Raw genomic sequence first — 26,936 nt, 5'->3', positions numbered from 1 at the left:
ATCAGAGCAGTCCGCTTTTCATAAGGTGACCATTCAGAGCAGCTAGCACAGTTAAAAACAATTAAACGTCAGTAGTACGTCTACCATCTCTGCAGAGTGTACCGACTGCAGATAATGAAAAGAAATTTACTACAGTCTACAGGCCATGTGGTTTTTCTGGACAAGATAAATCTTAAAATAGCGAAAACGTTGATGTTGAAAGAAAAAAAAAAGAGTGTTTCCTAGACATACAATGCCACTTAATTGGCATTGCGTCAATTGGTTTTTGTGTGAGAACAGTGTTGGCCCTGTGAGCAGAGATGAGAATGGCGTGCGTCCAAGATATTATTTATTTTATTTTCTCCCTTTTTCTTTATCGTGCCATCTGTCTTATTACCGCCGCCGCCGTCGTCGCCTTTCCGGTGCCTCCGACAGTTTTTGGTAGACCACTTTGAGCAGCGGGTGCGTGGTGCCGCATACGCCATTGAAGTCGTCCATGTCGTTGTTGAACACCATAACTCCAGCGTAGCCCTCTTTGATGATAAAATCGACCTGCAAAGTAGCGAACGTTTCTTTTTTCATCGGATGCAACGCCGAAGAGAAAGAGAATTTTGCAAATGAGTCTTAGATCGTGCAATAAACGTGGATCCCATATGAGTATGACATATTTTTTGCATGAGGGCTATGCTCATATGGGGGATTGCAATACGCGAGGATGACCTAGTGGCTTCGCACGATTGTAGCTGTTGGACAGCTAACGAGCGACACTTTACGAGTTCCTTGACGAAATCACTGTTCCACTTTATTGATAAAACACCTAGATCATAACTATTCTTGTTCAGCAAATGACCCACCGACTACTTCACTGAACTCATTGGTCTATCATTCTGAGATACGTGTTTGCATCGAATGCACTTTCTTAGTGTTTTGTCTACTTGATCGCCATCAAGCCAGTTAAATACGGTGAAAGTGAACAAGATCATGCCTTTGAAATTTTGGGCTGATCGAAGGTCTTACCTTGATTCCAACACTTTCTTCGTCTTCATAACCCACCCACTGGTCTTCATAGTATATGTACGGACACTTTCCCTCGTTGTCGAATTCTCGTGTCGCAATGCCGTCTTCAATGTTGGTGCATATCTGAAGAACAACAAGAAGACACGTATATTGCGGATGGGAAGAACGCTTTGGAGCAAAAAAATACAGCACACTGTGACGCGCACACCGCTTTCAGCTATGGAGCGTGTGTCAACTTCATTTAATGTCATGTTTAATTAATATACGAAGTCCTGGAATGTGTGGTACTACACTCATGTCTGCTTTTACGTCAATGGCAAGGGAAAATAGATTTCAGCATATGGGAGATAACCTCATAACCTCGACTTCCAAAGCCGAAGACTGCGATCGTAATTTTGTCTTAAATTGCCGGAATTATGCGTACTATTTTTCATCAGCCCATGACGTGTCCCCATGACGTCATCCTCAGCCATGAATTCCTGAGCACCCATTCTGCACTCATAGACTGCTCATCTGGCCTTCTACAAGTGGAACTCCCTTCTGTACCTGACATCTACACCAAGTCGCCACTGCGTTTATGTGTTGTCGAGTTTGTTCGTCTGCGACTAGCTACCTCGACGTACAACACGTTGCCGTCAGAGCCCCTGTTGGCGATGTTGACTATGTGCTCTATTGACGTGATACGTACCGCTCCCTCACTCTGTTGTGACTGTTGCTGAGGGTCTGCCGTGTATACGTATTCTTAACTTTGGACGCACCCCACAATGTTTTCCCGAAGGCATAATATTGAGAAGCATATCACTTTAGAGGCACACGATCCTGTGGCCCTGACTATCGATGCTCCGCAGTCGTTGCCTGGAAGTCCAAACGCAAGTACTGCGCTTGACGACCTTCTATAGACAGTATGATTGCCCCTGATCTCTCCACTTCTCAGTCTAAAGATCTTCGCGCATGTTAGCTTTTTAATTTTTGTTTGCCCCATTTTGTCCAAACATCACTGGTAACTGATCGCGTCGATACTGGAAATGCTAGACCATCCATAGGTGCCCTTGCGGAGTGTCTGCGTCCAATACTGTGTCATTTAAACAGAAGCTGAGGAAATGCTGGCTAAGGACATTATTGAACCAGCTGTGAGTCTTTGGGCGCCCCTGTGGTGCTTGTCAGAAAAAAAAGATAACACCTAACTGGCTGCTCTGTATTGACTATCGACACCTGAAAAAGATTACAAAAAAAGGACGTCTACCCTTTGCCGCGAATAGACGACGCACTCAACGTTCTCCATGGAGCAAGGTACTTTACTTCCATAGATCTTCAGCCCGGCTATTGGCAAACTGCCATTGACGAGCAGGATCGCGGAAAGACCACCTTCATTACACCCGACGAGCTGTACCAGTTTAAAGTCGTGCCTTTGGGTCGCGTAATGCCCCAGCAACATTTGAAAGAATGATGGACTCCCTCCTTCGCGGGTTAAGATGGGCTACTTGCTTATGTTACCTTGACGACGTCTCGGCGTCTTTTCGCCTACATTTACGAGTCATCTTCAATGGCTATCGGCTATTTCGCAGCTATTTCGCAATGCCCAGCTCAACTTAACTCCTCCAAATGCTGTTTCGACCACTGACGGATCACCGTACTTGGCCATCTTATTGATGAGGCCGGTATCCGACCGGACTCTGCCAAAGTACGCACTGTTACCAACTTTCCAACGCCGCGTTCTTCGCTAGACGTCCGGTAGTTTTTTGGCCTTTGCTCTTACTTTCGTCGCTTTGTGAAATATTTTACAGAGATAACAGGGCCTCTCACATGCCCGATAAAAAAAAAAAACGTTCGTTTTACTTAGGGTGCTGTCTAAACGTCTGCCTTTTCGCAGCTCATCGCACAGCTAACTACGCCACCTGTGTTGGCTCACTTTGACGATTCTGCTCCCACGGAAGTCAGTACGTGCGCCAGTGGCCATGGCATCGCTGCTGTTCTGGCTCAATGTAAACGTGGTCAGGACTGTGCTATTGCGTAAGCCAGCTGCCTCCATTCAGACGCTAAGCGGAATTATTCAATTACAGAGAGAGTGCCTCGCTCTTCTTTCGGCCATCGCAAAATTTTGCACTTATCTGTATGGCAGACCTTTTACCGTAGTCACTGACCATCACACTCTCTGGTGGCTATCTTCACTCAAAGATCCCATGGGCTGCCTTGGACGCTGGGCGTTACGGCTTCAAGAATAATCATATACAGTCACGTAAAAGTCTGGCCGTTTGCATAGGGACACCGACTGCCTTTCATAGTACCCCGTCGACCAACCGGTACCTGCACCAAAAGACTACAGGCCTTCTGTGCTCACAATCTCAGAACTCTTCATAATTGCTGCTGAACAACGCCGTGACCCGGTGTCCTACGCAAGATTATAAAGCCTCTCAATTCCCAGGCTACTGGTGCCCCGCTCCTCCTCTTTGTGCTACACGATGGTATTTTACATTGTTGCAGTCTGCTTTCTGGTGGTCTTGACTTCTTAGTTCTGATTCCGGCACACCTCCGTTCCTCTGTTCTGGCCTAGCTTCATGATGCGCCAACAGCGGCGCATCTTAGCATTTCACGCACATACGATCGCGCACGTCGTCATTTCTACTGGCTAGGCATGTCCCGCTCGGTGCGTCGTTACTTGGCCTCTTGCGACCTTTGTCAGCCCCTGAAAAAGTTGCTACTCCCGCTTACTGGCAAATCTTCAGCCTCTCAACGTTTCATATGAGTCGTTTCATCGCGTCAGCGTCAACGTGGCCCGTTTCCTCTGTCTGTCCCAGGAAACAGATGGGTCGCCTTCACTGAGGACTATGCAATGCGATTCGCGATCACCCGTGCTTTTCGTACCAGCTGCGCGGCCGATGTTGCGAACTTCTTGCTCCATAACGTCATTCTCCAGCATGGGACACCTCGGCAACTCCTAGAAAACCGGGGGAGACAGTTCTTTTCGAAGGTGATCGAGGACATTCTACGGCCTTGCTCGATGCAACACGAACTGCCCACGTCCAACCACCCACTGACGAATGGCTTGACGGTACTACTGACCCGAACAATTACCGACATGCCGGCAATCTGTGTCCACCGACCACCAAGATTGGGACACTGCATTGGATTTTGTAACCTTCGCGTATAATACGTCAAGTCATGAGATCGCTGGTTATTCGCTTTTCTTTCTCACATTCGGCCAAAATCCTACGTTGCTCACGGACACGTTGGTGCCTTCTTCCATTTGCCCCCCTGCCGAGTATGCTCTTATTGCAGCCGAATGCGCCCTTATTTTAGAATACTCTTATTCCAGCCCACCCACAAATGCGATTAGTGCGTACGGGTCCTGTATTCACAATTTAAGCTGCCAGCGCGTAGATACCAGGAAAGTTGACATCAGCCGCAGGTGTCGAGCATTTTCATATTTTGCAAAGCAGGACAGCTACCTCTTACAATAAATTGGGATGAACTCGTCAAAAATGCTTAGCATTAACATACGGTCTGGCAACCGATGAGGACAACACAAGAAAATCTCAGAAAGGTGGTAAACAGGAGGAGGAGTCAAGGTAAGGGCGTCAACAAAACGTGCGTCCGGTTTGGGCCCGACTCAAGGCGAAGGGCATTCAGGGATGAAAAGAAGGAAAAAAGAAGGAGCAGGCACTAGCAGCTCAACCACGTTCGGCTGTCCATACCGCCTGCAGTCAGTCACTAAGACCAGTAGATTTCAAGAACTACAGTAATGCTCGGGGCGCTTTGTAACCCTCTGATGCATAGGGCCCAAGAATCTTTGTCTGTAAAAATGGTCTGTAATCTAAATGGTTTCGCGTATTTAAGCACATCACTCGGCTCATATTAGAGTGTTGAGCATTTGCGTTGGCCAATGAAACCGTGTTCATCGCGTCCGTGAATACACGGAACTATGCTCGGCGCGCAGTGTGTATACAGAACAGTGTCACAGTATACGCAGCGGAATCATATCTAAGTTAGTCATAAATACGTATGCTTAGCTTACGGATAAACTACTCTGCCAGGCTAATCCATCCATTGCCGTTCCTTTCGGGTCACATACTGCCTTATACATCGAGCAAATAGAGAAATAGATAGATCGAGCATCAAATAGATTGGCGCAGTCACCTCGTAGTAGGCCAGGATCTCGGTGCTACCGATGAAAGGTCCTGGCGCCGCCGGTATATCCTTAATGGGATCCCCGACCTTGTGCTTCTCTTTGTCCGCGAGCACATAGCTGCGACCAAAGAACGGGATGCCCAGGACGAGCTTTTTCTTGGGTGCTCCGAGCTCCACAAGACGCTTCAGCCCTTGCGCCTGTATGGAGGTAAAAAAAAAACAGAATAAAGAAACATCGAAGGTATCACAACGCCCCTTGTCGCCTTTCGGATATGTATGACTTGAGGTTTTCGGCATTTTAGTAATTTACGTGCTCCTATAATGTCGTCAAATTACTTAACCGGACGAATTCGGCGGAAGCCCGCAAGGTTTGTGTATAACGGTGAAATGGAAATTCACATTCTATTGAGCAAGATGATGTCAGGTTCTTTTTCCTATTTGAGTGCTTCTCTCCATCATGCGTGTTTTCATTTGAGTAACTTTTGTAATCAATAGTCCTGTACTTCCTATTTTTAATTTACCTTCACGCTGCTTACGGATAGCCTCATGAATAGGTCAGTTAGCTGAGCGATATGCCCTAGCTATGTTCTTGAATGGTTTCACTCCTTTGATATACGTTTAAATTTGCGTGAATATTGACTAATGAGGCGACTAATGTACGTGCTTTGGTTTTAATTCCCTGTAATAAAGAAACAGAAATATTCGCAGTCTGGTGGCAACTCCAGGTTCCATCGTGCCTGAATCCAGAGAAATATTTTTTTTTTCATCTGGCAACTTTCTTTTGAACAATCCCTTGAGGATTTACTTTTGTGGACTCGTGTTACATGCATGTCTATCGCGAAATATGCGTTTAGTCCTAAAATCAAACAGTATGTATTTCCTGAGATGGTGTGCATTGAACTGTTTCACGTTGTTCAAATTATTGGCGCAGCACTTCGGTGCTTCGAGTACCCCCGGCATGAAAGAAACCCTAAGTGTATGATGATGAAGACACAGCATTCATCCCAGCGGTACTATATTAAAAGAAATGATGGTATGTAGTCACTAAATACGGCGAAGAAAACCGAGCATGAAGGAGTTGCACACTTTCAAAACAGTGCTAAGGCAAACTGTACAGAAGAGCAATGGCCACAGCGAGCTCATGTGTCATTGTAACGTTGATTGTTTCCTGTTTGGGGCTTTGATTTTGTTACATCGGATTGAAATCACCGACTGATCAAACTTTCCATCTTTGCAACAGCCTAAAGCTGGAGGGTGTATAACAACAGCAAAGAACGTACCACGTTCAGGTTCCGAGTGTCACCTGTCTCGAAGGATCGGGCGTACAGGGGGCTGTGAACATCAGCGATTCCAGTCCAGCGTCCCCTCAAATCGAAACCGATCACATTGAGCCAGTCTACGTACCTGTACGGAAAGATGTGAAAACATAAAAGTTGTCCGTTCTCTATATATAGGGAGACAATGCTGACGCTACACTGCTTACTTTGAAAGTTGTCTGACGTCGTATCCATTATCGAGATAAAAAGGAGTGATTGGAACTGTAGCGGTCACGATTAAACCCTTTCTTCGCAGCTTGCAGAGACTCTGATGGGAAAAGAGAAAGGTAACTCACAATGATTGCACATTCTCACGTAACTGAAGAACAGAAGGTATCAAAAAGAAAATACTGATTACTAAATAAAATAACAATCTAGAGCGCGTTCTGATAGGATTAAAGGAGCAATAGAAAGCAACACCCAAATGAGCTTAGACTAAAGTAGAATATTATTTCAAAAGTTTATTTCCTACATTTAGCGTGGAAAGGTCGATTTTAACTAGGTATAAAAAGTGAAGGCCGACCGTTCTTAAAAAAAGAAACAAACCTTTGTTAAGTTGATTCTGTGGCTTCTTTTGATTGCACTGAACTAGTTGTTTAGCGATGAACAATGAGCTATACGTGCTAGTATATGCTGTAATAATTCATACCGTCCCTTTTTTTCGCTAAAGGTGTTGTGAAAGAAGTGCGTCGCGGATTCTCTGAACATATGGAGTGGGAGGATTGAGAGCTTTTATATGCAAAAACGGTGCGTAGGCACGAGCGCCATCCAATTAATGTTAACAGCAACCTTGAAAATGGCGAAGGTGAAGTGCTGACCACACGAATGCATTGCGAGTGAAAAGTTTCTTGTGCTCGCTAACATGGCTTCAGATTTCCCTAAGTAATTTCAAAGCAGTAGCCGAAGGTGTCTAACCTTCAGGAACAAGACGTAGTTCTGTTTGTCCTCCGGCTTTCCGTTCTTGTCTGGGCTCGCCGGGAACCTCCAGTCGATGTCCACTCCGTCGAAGTCGTTTTCTTTGAGAAACTTCATCAGGTTTCTCGTAAAGTTGCACCGCCTGCTGCGGTCTGCTGCCACGTAGGAGAACGATTCGCCTCCGTGGTCCCAGCCTCCAAGGGAGATCAGTGTTTTCACGAAGAGGAACTTCTTCTTGATGGCCGTGAAGTCTTTGTAATCTGCAATTCACAAACGTTACGAAAGGCGTAATGAGCTTCAATATGAGGAACAAGGAAGCAGCCAGTCCGAGTGGTTGAGCAGCTCCGGAGCAACCGCCCCGCTTTCTTTCCTTTTACCGCCCACGCAGCAAGAAGAAATGAGTTGACGGCGATTGATGCCATGCTTGGTAAACATCCCTTTCATAATGGCTATGATAGTACGGGACCATGTTTGCGTCGATTGCCGTCCATAGTGAAATTCTCTTAAGCGTGAGACTGCGCGTGAACGAGTTTTCTTTCCTTCTTTATATCAATAATTGCGGTGGTGTTGCCTCGGTAGCGATATCTTTTGCTCAATTTTATTTATTTATTGTTATCTGCCGCTCCCTACCGGTTGATCCGGGTGATAACGAAGACGAAGCGCATAGTTGGAACCACCGATCGAGTGCGAAAAGAAAAAGAGTTGGAATGGAGTCGTTACATTATCCCGGCCCTGTATATTGCTGTGCGAATGCAGAGAGCGCTAGACTGCGATTACTAATGCAACCCTATAACTACAGCTATTATATTCGATTAGCTTTGCTTGCATAGAGAAGGATTGCAAGCGCGTCTAAAGGCTAGTTTTTCAGGAGGTCGTTGATAGCCAATGCATTTAGTTACTGCATCTGCGAGTTGACTGCAGTTTCTTCTTTCACTTGCATGCGTCACTCTCAGACGTAAGAAAAAAGAACGACCATGTCCACCAAAATTTTTAACGTTTGCTGGCGGGCTAATTGATGATGCATCATTCGCGGCAGTTCATGTTCTAGCACACACAAATTACAGGAACAAAGTTACAGGAAAAAGATATCACAAGATGGAACGATATCAACGTGGGAAAGCGGAACGATGTCTAAAAGGGTGCATTGCTCACGTGAATTGTTCTGGTATGCCGGTATGAGGTCCTTGACTCCTAGCGTGTCCTTGTCGATGCCGGCGTAGTTGAGGTTTACGTGTGTGCACAGATCTCCCGGAATGTCCCGGATGCGATAGTTCATGGGGCTGAAACGGTCTGCTGCCCAGCCATGGTAGTAGCACACTACGGGGCTGCCTCCATTTCTGATGAAGTCGTCATCTGCAATGGCACGCGGGGAATAATTCTTATCAGGAATAATTGATACGCACAAGTATATGCTCGTTAAGATGCTGCAAGAGGAAGCTGCTAGACAGACTTCGAAAAACCTTTTTTTTTGTTGTCTAAATATATCAACCTCGAATCTCATTTGCTAGAGAAGTAAGGCTGATCAAGGGATATCAGTTGTGACAATTGATTTAATGCTTTATATGGAACCGCTAGCTGGATGCTTCTTATATCCTGCATTTTGATAGTTTGCACCGTAACTCCAACATGAAGGAGGGATCCGCTTGAACAATCACGTGACAGTAGGAGACTGAGCACAGAAGGCCGTACCACACAAGTTGTTTTTATCTTGTTATCCGTCTATAACGTAGGTTCGCGCTGTAGTTAAAAAGACACGAACGAGAGCAATAATTTTAGCTGTGGCATTTATTTACCGCTCTAGAATGCCAATGCCTATTACCGCGAGAGGTCAGTCTGTAAGCCAGAAACGATGCAAAGACTAAATATGGGTGTCGACGCCATCTTGGACTTGCGGACTAGCTCGCTATGGCGTTTTCAGTTTTGACTGCGTCTACTCGGACATAAGTTCAATTTTCTACGGTAAAAATAGACTACATTGTTTTATAACAGAGCCAATGACTGCACTGAGGAAGTCTCAGAAGCATTTGCTGCACCACAGCAGCCAAAATGCGAAAAAAAAATTTTACTTTGAGTTCCGCGTTGTCCCAGTGACCTAACGGCCCTAAAGTTTTGACGCAATATTATAGAAATCGACTTTTCAGCACCATTTTCTCTTCCAATAATGATTCGTTGATTTTTTGCGAAATCAACAACAAGAAAGGAAACATTATCAATATAAGTTTACTCAGCGTTTCTGTTTAGTGTCTCTTTATGTTTACTGTTTCCTATAACCTCAGGGTTTTCAGCTAATTCCCGTGTCACTGATCCTACGGCCTTTTCTTTCCCGTTTGTTTATTTTTCTGTGCATCTGCCGCCTCATGTGTTTTTCTGCTGTGGAGCTCATATTTTTGCGTTCTGGCAAACACCGTTCTCTAGTACATTTTAGTGCCCGTAGACGGCGGAGGAATATTGATAGCATTAGTGATTCATTGGCTTAACGAAGTATTTTTTCCTCTTCATATGTGTATTTGAAACTTGGTGGCGGGGCACCAAACTGATGGTGACACTCATCTACACAATTTTCTGCCATACAAACCTGAGTACTATCACCGCGCGTATATGATGCTCAGTTATTGTCATTTCTGCTGACATAAATTACACTCGTACTACCAGATCTTTCCACTGACATTCCATATTGCGAATCAACTTGCATAGAAATCGAATAGCCTTGCTTCAGATGTAACCGAAAGAATCTAATTCTTGATAGTATGTGTCACTCTCCTTCATCACTTGCCGAATTCTTATCAGCCCTTGAGACCGTCCTTAACAGTTCACCTCTAGAAAAAAAAAAACATTTTGTTAAGAGGTGATATCAACATATATAAAGCTTACTAGATTCTAATATCAATAGCATCGCTGCATATACTGATGGCCTTTCCGTGGAGGGATTTATGTGACTCATTCATTCCAATACTAGATGTAACACACGTGGTGCTTACACTCTTCTGGATCGTGCTTCTTGTAACTTCAATCGTCAGGCGTCTGTCTGGAGTAATTAATGTAGATATTATAAATCATTTTACCATATTTGTCACGTTTGATAACCCTGTAGCTAGCATTGACACAACATTATTTATAACACACTTTGATCAAGTAAATTTTAATAATGTGTTTACTCATTGCGACTGGCGTAAAATAAAATCACTAACTGATTCAAAACAGGCGGTTGATGCCTTCTGCACTTTATTTTCGGAGGCTGTTTTTTCTAACACCTTTATTGTTGCATGCGACAAGAAATACCAAAAGCCTACGAACTCTCGTATGTCATCTGCTCTTTTAACCAGTTTGAGAAAAAGGATAACCTCTACAAAAAAGTGAAGAGGCAACCCTTTAATAGTGCCTTGGCACTTCGCTATAAATGTTGTTGCGTCGTTTTTAACTCTAATAAAACACGTAAAGAGACGCAATTATGACAAAGAGTGAGTGAGGTAAATGCGGCAAACCATATTAAGAAAGTCTGTAACTACAAGATGGCAAACAGAAATACTCAGAAAACGAATCTTCAATATTATCTGAGTGACGAGAAGCGACATCATTGTAAGTTATTATCATTATAGACGAGCTCAGAGCAGGCAGTTTTAAAAATTCATTGAAGTACTTCCACTGACTTTTAGGGTTAATTTTACTTGTTATGAATTCTTTTTCATGGCAGCGTTTCATGGCGTGTTTTAGTAAAGAGTTAAGAAGGTTGCAACAAAATTTACAGTGAAGTGCCAAGACGCTATTAACGGGTTGCTTCGTGACTTTTTTGTAGAGATTGTATTTTTTCTGAGATTTAGTTTTTTCTGTTTCCTGCTTCTGTAGTAATGTCGTCGTCTATTCGTAATCTTTAAAATACTTCTCCCCGTCTGGATTGAATTTGTGCATGTCATTTAAAGATGGTTGCTCAGTTCATTTTTGATCCCTTAAGCCATATAATCAACCTTGAAGCTTGTTTTCAAGACCCATTAAAGCGGGATAATGCCATACCAATGTTTAAGAAAGGTGATAACGAGGAAATTATAAATTATAGGCCCGTATCTATTCTCTCTTCATTAAGTAAAGTCGCTGAACATTTGTTTGTTAAGTGCCGTAATACTTGCCTAGCGAAATTTAATATTATAAAGCCTTCCATTCTGGTTTTTCTCAATGAAGCTCCATGGACCATGGTTTACTTTCTTTGACTGGCTTTATCAATTGTCACATTGATAGCGGTAATGTCTCAGGTTCCGTATTTTTGGATTTAACTGAATACTTTGACACGCTCAACGACTCCATTCTATTAAGCAAATTTGATTCTCAAGGTATGATCGGTCTCGCCGTAAACGTTTTGAAGAATTTCCTGCTTAACCGACAATACGTAGTATTCATGGGCGGCTCTTACTCAAACACTAAGATTACTAACCAAAGTATTCTCAGGGGTCCATTCTTAGTCCCCTTCTCTTGATCCTTTATATAAATGACTTCCTTGACGTTTTAAGTCTGGACATTACAGACTATAGGCTAATGGAATAAATGGTTCCCTTTCTAACATCAAAACTCAACTCTACAGTAAATGAAGTTGTTAACTAGGGCAAGAATAATGATCTAAATATAAACCATTCTAAAAATAAATTCATTATTTCCAGGCCATTTCCAAAGCCGGTATTTACTCCGGTATTTCTGGCGGTAGGTCTTAATATTATCTCTGCTTGTGACTCGGTTTCATTTCTTGAAGTGGATTTCGACGTAACTGTTAATTTTGGTTTGCATATGATCGACGTCAAGAAAAAAAAAAACTGATTTTGGTATTCATGCAATAATTAAAGCTAGACTATATTTTCCGACAAATGCATTGTTATCTCTCCATTTTTCCTTCATTCATAGTCATTTAAAGTAGGGTATAACTACCAGGGGTAACACATATCAATCCTACATTTCATCGGCGCGACGTATCCAGAATCATGCAATCCGTATTACTACCGTCAGTCCTCGCCTTTCCAATGCTCTTGCATTACTTAGGAAATACATTTTATCTCTTTGGAAGTTACTCCAATTGAATTGTACCTGCTTGTTTCTTAAAATAATATATCATGGAATACCTTTCGAACTTATTTAGAAATATTTATCAGTAAACACTTAGTGTACACGTTTAAAGTTGAAAGGAAGATCGTTATGATCACGAGTTCATGGACAACGAACCTAGACTCATTGTTTAAGCTTTATAGATTTACCAAAGCTCTGAAATTTTCCCTCCTGCCATCCCAATCTTTTTGCTATGTCCAGCCCTTATTAACTTGTATTGTTAAGTCGATTTCTTTCGTTTCATCCAGTCATCGCTGTGCATTCTTTAAAGCTATGACTTTGTTGTATTCTGCAGTAGCCGCTGCTTCATAAGTGTTACTTTTGTTTTCTTCTAACTTACACATGTACATTTAGTCCTTGCATTTTTCATCATGGTTTCCCCTACTTTCTTCGGACTATCAGACCTTAGTCTTAATTAGTTGCCGTAATGAAACTTCGTAAGGGTCTGTTTAAGAATGCTTACATGCAAGTATATAAAGTTTTGTACTGACTCTATACAGCTGGTGTGGTGCTCCGTACACACCCTGGTTTGATCTACCATGTGTCCCATGTAAATTGTTCATAAATTTACAAATATGCAAGTGACCCGTAGCTAGACAGAGGTAATGTTGGGGGAATATTGTTTGCCGTTGCTTAGAGCAAATTAGACAATTTTTTTCACACTTCTGTATACATAATAGTTATCTTTATTGACAAACTCCTCAAATATTATATTCAAACCCAATGGTCAATAAGAAAAACTGTAGACAATCCTGAAAAATTTTCGATTCAGCTTTCTGTGGTTCAATACGTGCTACAAAGCATTTTCTTTTTTAAGCATGTTTTGCGGCCTTTTTTTCAGCTTGGGAAATATAATTTATGTAGCACGTATAGAGCAGCAAGAAGCTGGATCGCGATTTTTTCCCAATAGTCGACAATTTTCGCGTTGACATTTTTGCTTTGAACATATCTTGAGACGTTCAATCATTTACAAGAGAGAGAGCAAATGATAAAGGAAAGGTAGGGAAATTAACCAGGACTGAGCCCGGTTGGCTACCCTGCACTGGGGAAAGGGAAAAGGGGACGGGAAGAATAAAAGCAGAAGAGAAAGTCTACTGGGGATATCGTTCGGTCATTCAGTCCGGATCACAGACGCTGACTCAATCCAGTAGCTTTGAAATTTCGCAGCAGCGCTTTTGTGGCCTTTTGTAGCTGCGATATGCGAAGCCATGGTCCCAAGATCAAGAATTAATTAAGTAATTAGGCGAAAATAAGATCGTCTCATTTACACCAAGCAACGGCGAACAACATTGCATTGCTTCTGTTCCAGCTGCGTGGCGCTTGCATATACTAAAAATTTTGGCACAAATTGCGTGGGTCGTATAATATAATGTGTGATGAAGCCTGCGTTAAATGCTGCACTTTTAAAACATTGTATTTCTACATGGCAGTTTTCAACTACAAAGCAAATTGCTGTTTCGCCCTTGATTCCAAGCAGTTACGCGATAGGTGTTGCAATATTATGCGCGCTAAGCGTTGGACTGTTTCATGCTATGTCGGTTCAAGTAAACATTCGCAAATCCATGGGAACTATCTGCCTTCGAGAAGTCGAGATCAGGGCAAACAAACACCGGATATAATGCAAATTACGGCGGCCCACGGTGCCGGACATAACGTAAACCAACACCAGATATTGTGCGAAGTTAGACGGCCCGACTGGCCGGTGCCGGACATACCGCAAGAAATACCGGATACATTGTGAATTAAGGCACTCCGGGGCGGCAAGTGATGCATGTGAGCGCGGAAGGGAGCTCCGGCCCCAACACGTCATCGTTGTAATGGCGCGGTCATCATTATACGTCGTCGTCATTTCATTGTCTTCATGCCATCGTCATCATTCCTTCGTTGTCACCTCATCGTCATTTTTGTGCCATTTTCACACTGTCGCTGTCACTACGTTGTAATTTGTCCGTCATCACGCATCCATCTTCGAGCCGTTTGTCCTCATTCCGTCGTAATCAGTCCGTCGTCATCACAGGGTCACCATGCCATAGTTGTTGCCTTTCCACCGTCGTCATTTTGTAGTCATTCCATTGTTGCCAGCCCACTGTCATCGCGCTGTCGTTGCGATGCCCTTTGTAAGGTCATCGTTGTCATGATGCATCTCCGTCATACCATCGACGTTATTACAGCATCAGCGTCAGGTTGTAGTCACGTGGTCGTCGTCGTGACATCGTCGTCATGCTGTCGTCGCCACACCATCGTCGTCATATATACCACCGTTGCCACACCAGCGTTGTCATCCCATGGTCGGCGACTCATCGTCGTCACACCAACGTTTCAACTCCGGTGTTGTCATCTCATGATCGTCATGCAGTCGCCATTATGCCGTTGTGGTGGTTTCACGGTGGCTATTTTGTCGGATAGCGATTCTAGTGTTGTAATGCAGTTGCCGCCATGATTTCGCCGTTATGTCGTCGTCATTGCATCGTCACCATACCGTCATCTTTATGTCGTAACGACCGTTTCCTCGACGTCATTCTTTCATCGTCATGCGTGTTATGTGCATGGCTAAGCGCAAGAAAGAGAGGCAGAGAGAGAGAGAGAGACGTGATAAGGGAAAGGCAGGGAGGCTGGCTGAGCCCGATAGGCTACCCTGCACTGGGAAAGGGGGTAAAGGTGATCGAAAGAGGAGAGGGAAGACATAACGTAACAGTTGGTACTGTTACACCCACAAGCGTTCATCGCTGACTGTTTTCCTTGTTTACCGGCTCCCAGTGGAAACATTATTCTGGGTCATGTGGTCTCTACTTGGAAATAGCAATGAAAATGTCGCTTGAACCTATTCTGAGAGAGCGTGAGATTCGCAGGTTCTTTTTTTAAAATGATAACATTCTTTGCAACATTCTTGGCACTTTGCAGTAAGTACCTAGGTTTCCGTTTCGCCTCTCTTTAAGAAGAAAATAATGTGACCGTGATTTTGGAATCGAACCTCTGCCATTCAGCACAGAAGCTTGGTGCTGTAACCATTAGGGCAGAATCGCAAGCACGCATCTCTCATTCTGATACTAGCCAGCTAGCTCTTTGAAACATTCAGCGCATACAACCCATGCCACTTTGTTGTATTCTTTCCTTGTGACAGCTCGCGCTGAAGCGGCGTGTTAGACTGCACCTTCTCCGGGACTGGCCCACATTACCCAACACGTTCCTCGTAGCAGTTCAGGCTATGTAGGAAATGTATGATGCACCAACTTCATGATTACCAGAGGCAATCGTGATTCAACATTTCTTCGCCGGAGTACAAATGTCATCGCTGTTTAGCATATACTCTATGAAATAGACATAAGCACGCATGATTGTATAACTTGTAGCGTCTGATTACGTCACAACATGTGTTTTTCTCATGTAAACTCATGAACTAAGTGTGTAGAACTCAACAATGTCCATGTCTAAGGCCAGCGTTGAACGACCGGCGTAGAGATCATGCTATTAACGTCATACGATCGTCTACAACACTGTCATCACATTTACGTTCGCTCGAGATCCACACACACAACTCTCAAATTGGAGAAACATGTTGTCCACCTGGTACTGTTTTGGGAAACTCCAGACAATGCTGGATGTCCAGGTCCCACAATGCGTGGGATCTGCACATTTTTTTTTTTTTTGCGAATGCTTTCCTATACACGCTTATGCCGCTTATGACTGACGCTAGTCGCATTGAAATCTTCGCTATAAAAACAAATACAACCAGCGGCCACTTACAGTACGTGTGTCACGAGGTCATGAGTGGTAAAACAGTTAAAGTGCCGCGTAAATAACCTCTGAATATAACAGCAACCTTCAGTGACCAACGAAAAGCCCCGGAAATATTGCTACGGAACAATATATGCGATCACGAAAAGGCGAGCAGTGTGAAGACAACCACGACGATTAGAAGCTAGCGCGGGCTGTTGCCTCTTTGCCAAGCGCAGCATATCTTCCTGTAAATATACTTGTACATAGCTCTTCGTCTGCGTGTTCCTACGCAACATATCTGGTGGAGGTGGACGTTCCCTGTACCTCGTCACGGAGCTTCGCAGTGGACGGTACGTCGAGCCTTCCTTCATGGCTCCCGGCGACGACAACTCGACCCCGCCGGCTCCGACACCTGCTGCCACTTCGATGACCTACATCACTCTCCCCGCTCCCCGTGATCCTGGCGTATTCTCGGGCAAAGATAGGGAAGACGTCGATGACTGGGTCAGCCTGTATGAACACGTCAGCCGCAATAACCGGTGGGACCGTACTATTATGCTCGCCAACGTAGTCTTTTACCTCGGTGGCACACCTAGAATTTGGTATCGCACGCACGAAGATGAGCTCACCAGTTGGGATTCACTTAAGACACAGCTTCGAGACTTGTTCGGCAACCCCTACGGTCACCAACTTGCCGCACAGAAGGCGCTTTCCGGCCGTGTCCAGACGTCAACAGAGCCCTATGGCACGTACATTCAGGACGTATTGGCTCTGTGCCGCAAAGTTGACACCCACATGACTGAGTCAGACAAGGTTGCCCACATCCTCAAAGGCATTGCCGATGACGCCTTCCACTTGCTCGTTCGCAACAACGTAGTGACGGTGGATGCTGTTATAAAAGAGTGCCGCCGCCTGGAACTCGCTAAAAGCCGACGTATTGACCAGCAGTTTGCCCGTTTGCCCAACACCCCAGCGACATCTTCCTGTGCCGACACTCCTCGTCCCAACAACACTGCCGATGTTACCAGGATCGTCCGGCGTGAGATCGAGGCCGCCTATCCGGCTGCCTGCGACTCCAGTCCCACCAACACATCTGCAGTCACGGTCTCTCTCATCCAAGCAGTTGTCCGCCAAGAGTTCGAAGACATGGGTCTTCACACAATCTGCTCGGCCCATCGTCCTGATACCCACCCGGCTTCTTCGATTTCGCCCCGTCCCGCATCTTCTTACCCATCACCTATCTGAATGGCGCACTGCTGACGACAAGCCCATTTGTTTCCACTGCCCTGGAATCGGGCACATTTCTCGGCACTGTCGCAGTCTCTGGAGTTCCTCGACCCGGTCTACTTACACTGCCTACTCTCGCCCCCCAGGTGGCCCTTCTCGTCCCTATGCCGCACGCTCCGATAACGCCGCCGCTGATTCTCCGGCTCCGAACCGCTCCTATTCTCGTTCGCCTTCGCCCCAACTACGACAATCTCGCTCTCCCCAGCCCCGTCGCTCCTATTCGCCGACTCCCTTCGGCCGCCGCTCCTACGCCGCCAAATCCTCTACTGACGTTGGCCACTCATCTGAACCGTCTTGACGTGCAAGTCGACGATGTTTCTGTGTCCGCACTCATAGACACTGGGGCGCATTTGTCCGTAATGAGCGCTGACCTTCGTGACCGGCTCAAGAAAATTATCACTTATGTGGCTGGATTATTCAAATGGAAGCAGGCAGAACTTAACAAACTTAATGTGATGCTCAGGAAGCTCGTTAAAGTAGCCCTAGGGATACCCAGTAACGCTGCAACTGACAAACTCATGAGTCTAGGGGTGCACAACACAATGGAAGAAATCGCGGAGGCTCAACAGCTAGCGCAACACGAAAGATTGACAAAATCACGAGCTGGCAGGAACATATTACAGGCAATAGGGGCAGAACTGAATACATCAAGGAGGCCAATAGAGGCTGAAGTAGAATTAAGGACTGACGTTAGGAACAAGATCAGAACCAACCCTCTTCCCAGAAACATCCATCCAGAATATAATGTCGAAAGGAGAAAGGCAAGAGCTAAAGCACTCTTGCAGGATATAGAACAGCAGAACCAATTGGCAGCTGTAGTTGATGCAGCCGGCCAGAAGCATATACGGCCATTGTCTCAAATTACCAAGGGAAGGTGCAAGATGCTATCACTATTTTTACCAAAGACCCCATGGTGGCGGAACAAGTGGCAGTTGCTCTAGCCATCAGGAGTAATAAGTGGGCCTGCATTTACAGTGATTCGAAATCCGCTATAAAGTGTTTTGATAAAGGCTACGTAGCTGGTGTTGCAGCGAAACTTTTTGAAAACATTGGGATAATGAGAACTGAAATTCGATGGTTTCCTGCGCATATGGGAAAAGTGGACGAGACTCGGATAAACCTCAATGAGGTTGCTCATGACTTGGCACGAGGACTTGCTAACCGTGGCAGTCACAACCGAGCCGTTCACCATCAAGCCAGGGTATCTAGAGATCATTTAATAACATACAATGACATTACCAAACACTACTATTTAGGACGCAGGCAATTCCCATTGCCACATTCAAAACTGAACAGGGCTAAGGCAGTCTCACTGCGCTTATTGCAAACAGGTACATATCCCACACCGTACACCATTAATAAAATATAACCAGAGAGGGAGATTAGGATGGACTGCACCGATTGTAATGGCATCATTGGAATCAGACATATGCTGGCGGGGTGCCCCACGACTCTCCCCTACCTCGTTGAAGAATGGACACAGTGGGAGAAAAGGATTCAAAGCCCATTGTTTCAGGATCAACTAAGGGCTGTCCAGAGGGCCCATGATGTCGCTGAAAGGCTTGGCCTGACAGTGCCAACGTGGGAGCGGCCCGCCTTGACTTAAGAAGTCGAGCCTCCGGACCTCATTCCAATAAATGTTTTCACACACACACACACACGACGCCTGTTGTCCGTGTCGCCGATGGCGGAACAGACCCCGTAATTGGCATGTGTACCACCCGCGTCTCCTTCGCCGATCGCTCAACAATCGTGCTATTCACAGACATCGCCCACTGTCCCCACGATATCATCCTCGGCTTAGACTTCCTCTCCGCACATTCTGCTCTCATCGATTGTTCCGCGAGTACTCTCCGCCTTGACCTGCCTGTTCTGGATCCCGCTGAGCCACACCCCAGTCGCCCCAGTTCCGTCGACTTTGTTCGCTTGCCACCTTCAGCACTAACCTACGTTGACCTAGTGTCATCCCCACCAGTCCCCGATGGTCACTACATCGCGGCTCCTATGCAAGGCGTCCTCCTTACACACGGGATTACAGTACCTCATACAGTTTTATCTATTACGGCGAATTGTGTCTGCCTGCCAGTCGTCAACTTTGGCTTGACGACACAAGTGCTGCCACGCAAGATGTCTCTGGCCCAGCTTTGCTCATTCGAGAATCACTCAGTAGCATCCATTGCAGTAGACGACACTTCATGCTATACTCCTGTACCATCGCAGTCGGCAAATTGTACCATCGCTGACTTACAGAAAATGATTGCACCCGGTTTGCCGTCCGAGCACGCTCGTGAACTCTACCGCGTTCTGTTTTCCTACCACGATATTTTTTACTTTAACGGTCGTCCTTTGGCCCAGACTGCAGCTGTCAAACATCGAAATAATACCGGCGATGCCCCTCCTATTCATCGCCGCCCGCATCGAGTGTCACCAGCTGAGCGTCAAGTTATTCACGCAGAAGTTCGCAAAATGCTTGCCAAGAACATTATTGAACCATCATATAGTCCATGGGCGTCACCTGTTGCACTGGTCAAAAATAAGGATGGCTCATGGCGCTTTTGCGTGGACTATCGGCACCTTAACAGGGTTACCAAAAAGGACGTGTATCCCCTACCTCGGATTGATGACGCCCTTGACTGCCTCCACGGTGCTCGCTATTTCTCCTCTATTGACCTTCGCTCCGGCTACTGGCAGATTGCCGTGGATGATCTCGACCGGGAGAAGACTGCTTTTGTAACACCCGACGGTGTTTATCAATTCAAAGTGATGCCATTTGGTCTATGTAACGCCCCTGCCACTTTTGAACGTATGATGGACTCCCTTCTTCACGGTTTCAAATGGTCCACGTGCCTGTGCTACTTGGTAGACGTTATCGTATTCTCCCCAACGTTCGCTACGCACCTCGAGCGCCTCTCAGCAGTCCTGGACGTTTTTCGTCGAGCCGGTCTGCAACTCAACGCATCGAAGTGTCAATTCGGCCGTCGCCAGATTACCGTCCTTGGACATCTCGTTGACGTGAACGGAATGCTGTTGCGCACTTCCCTGTTCCGAAGTGTGTCAATGATGTGCGCAGCTTCATCGGCCTTTGTTCGTACTTCCGCCGTTTCGTGAGAAATTTCGCCTCCATAGCACGACCACTAACCGAGCTTTTGAAAAAAGACGCCCCTTTCCAGTGGGGCGATAACGAGGCCTCTGCATTCTCACATCTAATCGAAATTCTCACAACGCCTCCCGTTCTGGCCCATTTCGATCCTTTTGCGCCTACCGAAGTCCGTACTGATGCCAGCGGTTACGGAATTGGCGCAGTACTGGCACAACGCCAGCGTGGCCACGACCGTGTTATCGCTTACGCCAGCAGGCTCCTGTAACTCGCGGAGCGCAACAATTCCATCACTGAGCGTGAGTGTCTGGCCCTAGTTTGGGTGGTTGCGAAATTCCGCCCATACTTATATGACCGACCCTTTTCCGTTATCACAGACCATCACGCGCTTTGCTGGTTATGCTCACTGAAAGATCCTACAGGAAGACTTGGTCGCTGGGCCTTACGCCTCCAAGAATATTCGTATACTGTCACCTATAAGTATGGCCCACTACACAAGGCCGCTGACTGCCTGTCTCGCTACCAGGTCGATGAGCCTGACGACGCCAACAGTAGTAGCGCCAACGGCATTTTCTCTGTGTCTGCCTTCGCTAACATCGCCGATGAGCAGTACCGAGACCTATCGCTGCGAGCACTTATCGAGCGTCTGCGCTCTACACCTACCGACGCATCCGTTCGCCGATATGTCCTCCAGGGCGGCATTCTGTATCGCAGGAACTTCCTCCCTGGCGGCTCTGATCTTCTTCTTGTCGTGCCAAAACAGCTACGACAGACTGTGCTCTTTGAGATGCATGACGCACCCACTGCAGGACATCTTGGGATAACGCGCACGTACGACCGCGTCCGCCGCCGCTTCTATTGGCCTGGTCTCGCTCGCTCCGTTCGACGCTATGTTCTTGCCTGTGATCTCTGCCAGCGTCGGAAAACACCTTAGGTGCTACCTGCCGGTCATCTCCAGCCAATCACAGTCCCTGTGGAACCGTTCTTTCGGGTTGGATTAGACCTGCTCGGTCCCTTTCCCACGTCATCCTCTGGGAACAAATGGGTAGCCGTCGCGACTGATTACGCCACCCGATACGCTATCGCTCGGGCTCTGCCTACAAGTTGCGCCACTGTCGTCGTGGACTTTCTCTTGCGTGACATTATCTTGCTTCATGGCGCCCCGCGACAGCTGCTTACTGAACGTGGTCGAAACTTCCTCTCGAAAGTTATCGATGACATTGTGCGTTCCTGCTCCATTCAACACAAACTGACTACCTCATACCATCCTCAAACAAATGGCCTGACAGAGCGGTTGAACCGTACTCTTACCGATATGCTGTCCAAGTACGTTCCCAAAGACCACCAGGACTGGGGCATTGCCCTTCCTTACGTAACATTTGCGTACAATTCTTCCCGGCACGACACAGCTGGATTTTCTCCATTTTATCTACTGTACGGTCGCGAACCTACCTTGCCCCTAGACACAGCACTTCCTCCTGCTGCGATCTCAACAAGGGAGTATGCGCGTGATGCCATCGCCCTCGCCGACCATGCACGACAGCTTGCCCGTGCTCGACTGAAGGCCTCACAAACCACTCAGCAGTGCCCGTACAACGCCCGCCATCGTGACGTACAGTTTTCGCCTGGTGCGCCCATGCTCCTGTGGTCGCCCTCTCGTCACGTCGCACTTTCAGAGAAGCTCCTTTCGCGATACACAGGGCCCTACCACGAGCTGCGCCATGTCACGCCTGTAACTTACGAAATTGCTCCTGTGGGTTCAACCTCGTCCTGTCCTTTGGCATCTAGTGATGTCGTGCATGTCAGTAGGCTCAAGGCCCACTACACTGCTTCCGAGTCCGATCTTTAGTCGCTCCGGGACGGCGCTTTTGCAGCCGGGGGTAGTGCTACGGAACAATATATGCGATCACGAAAAGGCGAGCAGTTATAAGCTAGCGCGGGCTGTTGCCTCTTGGCTAAGCGCAGCATATCTTCCTGTAAATATACTTGTACATAGCTTTTCGTCTGCGTCTTCCTACGTAACAATATGGTTTCCGAAGAAGCATCATCAAGGAAGCAGGTTAATTTTTCGGAAATGCCTAATCTTTGCTAGTGCTCATATTACGTAACTGCGCACTTGCACTACGAGGAGGGGACATGTACTGAGTGAGAAATCAAACAATAATGCCTTTCTTCGCGCACGTCTTTTGTGTATGATTCCGTGGATGTGAGCTATTGGGCCACTTAAGATTTACAGAGTGATTTATTTTACAGCGAAGCTGTATATGGCTAGGTTCTGATGCAAAATGTGTCCGTGGGCAAGAGCCGTGTAGATCGAGAATTTCTTCCAATACGAGGGCCGATCCCTAAGATTGCGCAATACCGGGCCGACCCTCGGCAAAGCTGCTCGGCAAAGCTGCAATTTTGCACGCCGCCAACTTGCAAAAGTAAGTTCAATATCCTAGGTACGAATACAACCCATATCAGATATTAAGCTGATAAGAAGGGGTATCACGCTTTGACCCGCATCGGCTATGTTTATGTTAGCACCGCCCTCTCTTTGTCGGCATTCCAAACGCTTGCTTATTTACTTTCCTTTCCTCACGCTCTCCCGTGGTGACGGTCCCGTAAGTGTCCTGCCCGCGAGGACCCCGAGACGAAAAGAAATGCTAACCGTTCATGTGGCCCCGATCCCGCAAACTTGGAACGTTTCACCTAATCAACGGCCAGGTTTCAGAGGGAATTTGTGGGGAACCTATTTTGTGTGGCCTGTGTGTTGTGTGAACGCTTGTGGTTTTCGAGTGGCCTCACAACAATTACTGCGCTTTGGGGACGTTGACAAACGCACGATTGCCTTGGTTACGGTGGAGCAGCCTGTGCCGTCGGAGTGCGCTGAAGTACGTGTCTTTTCACTGTAAAATATGTGCCGCATTTTGCAACAATATATGGGTACGTGTACCCACCGGTGCTTCATCATCTTCCGAGGCTCAGCATCGTGGAGAAGCGACTAGTCGCGCCTCGCCTTCCGTTTATGCGCATGTGGCGTTTGACGCACCGCAATGGACACTTCGCCATAAGAAGCTCACATACACAGCTTCGCTGGTCATCCATCTTCACACAGTGGAATGGCGCTGAATTTTTCTGATAGATTGTTTGAACTTGGACTTCGTGCATTTCAATGTCTAAATGTCACGATGTTGTTCCTTGGGGCACCTTACTTAACAGAGCGTAAGCTCGCGCTCATTTAACTCATCTGAAACCATTGTTCGCCTGTCAGTATACTCCGGGAATGAGCAAATCACACTGGAGATACGGCACGGGGGAAACCAGAAAGCGTAACAAGGACTCCTTGTTTACACTGGCTTGCATGGCTCTCAAGATGGACAAACCGTACGGAAGCAAGTATTTACCAAGCGCTTCGTTTATTTAATTTCAAATTAGTATTTCATCTTCATTACCTTTCTGGAAGTTTAGGTGTGGTTTCTCTAACGCGATTCATGTGATACAAATGGCTGAATTCACAAAGTTGTTTCTAAGAACTGTTTGTTAATGGCCAGTCGGCTGCACTAATGAACCTATCAGCATTTGCTAGCGCCTCTTGATATGAGACATTCTTGTCACGCGAAGGGCTTTCTGACTACTGGCCCAGATTTTCCGATGTTTATTCGCTTGCACCTTTCGTGTGCATCTATATGTGCGCGGACACAGCCGGTGGTAATTAAGTTATTACAGGTGGGATTAGCCTGGCAGATCTGGCCACCAAATGCTTCGCCTGAGCGTCTCTTTGCACGTCAAATACCACTGCAAGTCGACCAGTCAAGTCTCCCACAGGAAACGTTAGCAGAATGCGCGACACTTCATTGTGAACCATTTGCGGTCTTTCCGGGAAAAGTAACTGTTCTACACGTTGGATGCTCTCGCTTTATAGCTTTCAGAGACTGTTAGCCTTGCCTGAGCTGCATTGTAAAGTTAAATAGTTTATTAATCAAAATAATCAAGATGTCTTTAATCTACGGCCGCGCTGGGCTTCAGGCTTAAAAACTGTGCGTTATGAAATGACGAAGAAATCGCCACTATTTCGGCCACTGAAATGTTTGCTTCATGACAATTGTTAACTCATTTCAGGCAGTCTATCTTGCAAAATTAAAGAAAGTGGAGGGCTTACCTGTGCGAACAGTCGGAACCATGTGGACCAGCAGAAAACCACAGAGGAAAACGTTAAACATCGTGGAGGTCCTGAAAATCGAAAATAAATCTGTTGAAGTCCCATGCAATGTCCTAATTGTCGTTAACAGCAGATCTCAGGTCTCGTTATGTTCTGGTCAAGTAAGCAAAAATAAAGAAAAAGTAAGAAACATGAAAGTAAACTACATTTACATAATATTATCTGCAAATAGTAACAATTCACTAATGTAAAGTACAACGAAAATTGAGCCAAATGATATTTGGAGCAGACAAACAAACAAACAAGAACGAAAAAAGCGGGATGAAAAGCAAACACACCATTTGAAATAATAAGGATGGAGATAAAATAAGGACAAATAAAAATTTAAGAGTACATTCCACATTTCTTGGCTCGACAGTGTGTAGAGCGATACTTGGACTACAACGAGACGAGCGATCAGTCACTCTCATTCAACTGCCGATCAGCGCGACAAGCATGGCGGTCTAAAAGGCCGAAAAATGCAGTGCGGGAAACCCTTCTTCGGCGCTTACTTTGAACGCGTTTCTCGTTTGCTCTCAAACCTTTCGTGGCCGCGCAGGAGCTGTCAACGACGAAGGTAACTCTCCAAGCCCGCCCGCGTGCGCGTCGAAAGTTAGCGCCTTTTGTAAAACCCGCGCACGCGCGCGGACATGACATGCACGAAGAAGAAGGAGTACACGACGGTGCGTACTACTCACCGAGCGAGCCGCTTCTGACACGTCCGAGCCTCCGAGCGTCCAGCGACCTTCGTAAACATAGGGGGGGTTGCAAAACACGCGTCCACAACGTTGCACGAGTGGTGAGAAAGAAGCGGTTAAATGGGCGGAGCAGGAATACCCCGCAACAGGCGACAAGGATTTCCTCCAGGCAGGAGCGCTCAAAGGGAGGCGTGCGCTGTCGAGATAGATGCGTGCGCCTCGACAGGAATCGGCGAACAGAGAGACAGTCCGCAAGCGCCGTGCCGTGGCGCGTACGATATAGCTGTTCGTTTTTCAAAAAACCGGACCCAGCCTTCCCCTGTCTTTCCGTTAGGTCGCGTTGTCTCCGGCGTGCCCCAGGGAGCCACACGCGCTGATACCTGTAGAAGCGCGCGATCCACCGAGCCGTCGCTTTTCACCCACGTCCTCCGCTGTCGGTAGGAGAGAAAGGAGCCGCCTGCTTTCCCCAAGGTTACGCGAGATCGAGGACGACAGAGGAGCGTGGCGTGTTTTTCTTTGCTCGGGAAGAGATAGGATGCCGTGCTGGACGCGCGACGGCATGCGCACACGTAATGACCGACCGTAGAAATACTTGTACAAGTTAACTACAGGCAGGCGCTGGAATTTGGTGGGGCTACGGCTTCCTTTCTATGAGCGTACTTGTTCACCTGTGTGTATGTGTGTCTATATTTTGTATTTGTATTGGTGTGTGTGTGTGTATGTCCATTTGTTTGCGTATGCATGAGCACGTGTATGTGTGTTTGTGCGCGAGCTTGGAAAACCCCGGAATGACTTTCGTGTCACTGAACTTTCGCAAACCGGAGCAGTAACTCGAGGTCTTTGCCTTCGGCCATGACTTGTCAGCGATTACCGCGCACGCATCGCTGATGATGGGGCACAACTGTGCCCGGGCAAACTCGGATAAAGGAAACAGTGCTATCGCGAGCGTACAATACGACTTTTTCTAACTTTGCGTTTATTATGATAGTTCATGCTGTGTTTCTTGTGTTGCCTTTTTCTAACCTTGCTTTCTCTAACTTTGCGTTTATTATAATAGTTCATGTTGTGTTTCTAACCCAAACGTCATGCTAAAGCTTTTTACTCAAATTATAAACTAAACGAAAAGTTTCAGGAAGAAAAACTCCAAAATGCATGTGAGAAAGAAAAGGCGCAAGTTATGGATGCTTTCGTTTGGGAGTCTTGCGACCTAAAGAATCTCACCAAAAAGCCTCCTCGTTTGATTTGACGATCCCTATTGAGCAGACACAATTATAGTTGCTCTAATAAAGGAACCATAAGGTTCGCAGGATAAGTGTGAAATGCGACTAGCGTCTAGCTTTCAAAATGGCATAGGCATAGGGGCTAGCTGTGGGCTCGATTTCTGAATGTGACGGCCTCATTATGATTGGAGCCGAATGAAAAAAAAAATTGAACACTGGGGAAATATATTTAAGAAGTTTTTTTTTGAGTTATTAATTGAAGAGCGGCATATGCTAAGCTGCACAGTTATCCAGGCTGGT

At 46.3% G+C, this 26,936-nt stretch overlaps 2 protein-coding genes and 1 non-coding gene across 4 annotated transcripts in view; 1 reads left to right on the top strand and 2 right to left on the bottom strand.

Moving 5' to 3' along the window:
- The window catches only part of LOC135903541 (uncharacterized), a 267,224-nt gene that overhangs the window by 61,825 nt on the left and 178,463 nt on the right, over nucleotides 1-26,936 (top strand). The window lies entirely within an intron of this gene.
- LOC139054691 (endochitinase-like) lies at nucleotides 312-25,766 on the bottom strand. 2 transcript variants are annotated; one of them, XM_070532139.1, is made up of 9 exons: nucleotides 25,417-25,766; nucleotides 24,680-24,750; nucleotides 8,505-8,705; nucleotides 7,353-7,612; nucleotides 6,605-6,705; nucleotides 6,402-6,525; nucleotides 5,131-5,319; nucleotides 997-1,119; nucleotides 312-531 (listed from the first exon to the last, which is right to left on the bottom strand). In XM_070532139.1, the coding sequence occupies exons 1-9, from the start codon at nucleotides 25,473-25,475 to the stop codon at nucleotides 373-375; spliced, it is 1,287 nt and encodes a 428-aa protein (XP_070388240.1). In that variant the 5' UTR covers nucleotides 25,476-25,766; the 3' UTR covers nucleotides 312-372. The 2 variants fall into 2 exon arrangements, with proteins under 2 accessions (XP_070388240.1, XP_070388241.1); XM_070532140.1 differs by lacking the exon at nucleotides 25,417-25,766 and adding an exon at nucleotides 25,231-25,372.
- On the bottom strand, nucleotides 22,864-23,050 carry LOC135903610 (U2 spliceosomal RNA). The gene has a single exon (XR_010564864.1). It is a non-coding gene; the product is annotated as a U2 spliceosomal RNA (small nuclear RNA).

Source organism: Dermacentor albipictus, chromosome 1 (genome assembly GCF_038994185.2).
Source record: "Dermacentor albipictus isolate Rhodes 1998 colony chromosome 1, USDA_Dalb.pri_finalv2, whole genome shotgun sequence".
NCBI classification, from domain to species: Eukaryota; Metazoa; Arthropoda; class Arachnida; order Ixodida; family Ixodidae; genus Dermacentor; species Dermacentor albipictus.
Note: the sequence above shows the minus strand (reverse complement) of the source record. Positions and strands in the feature narration are given on the sequence as shown.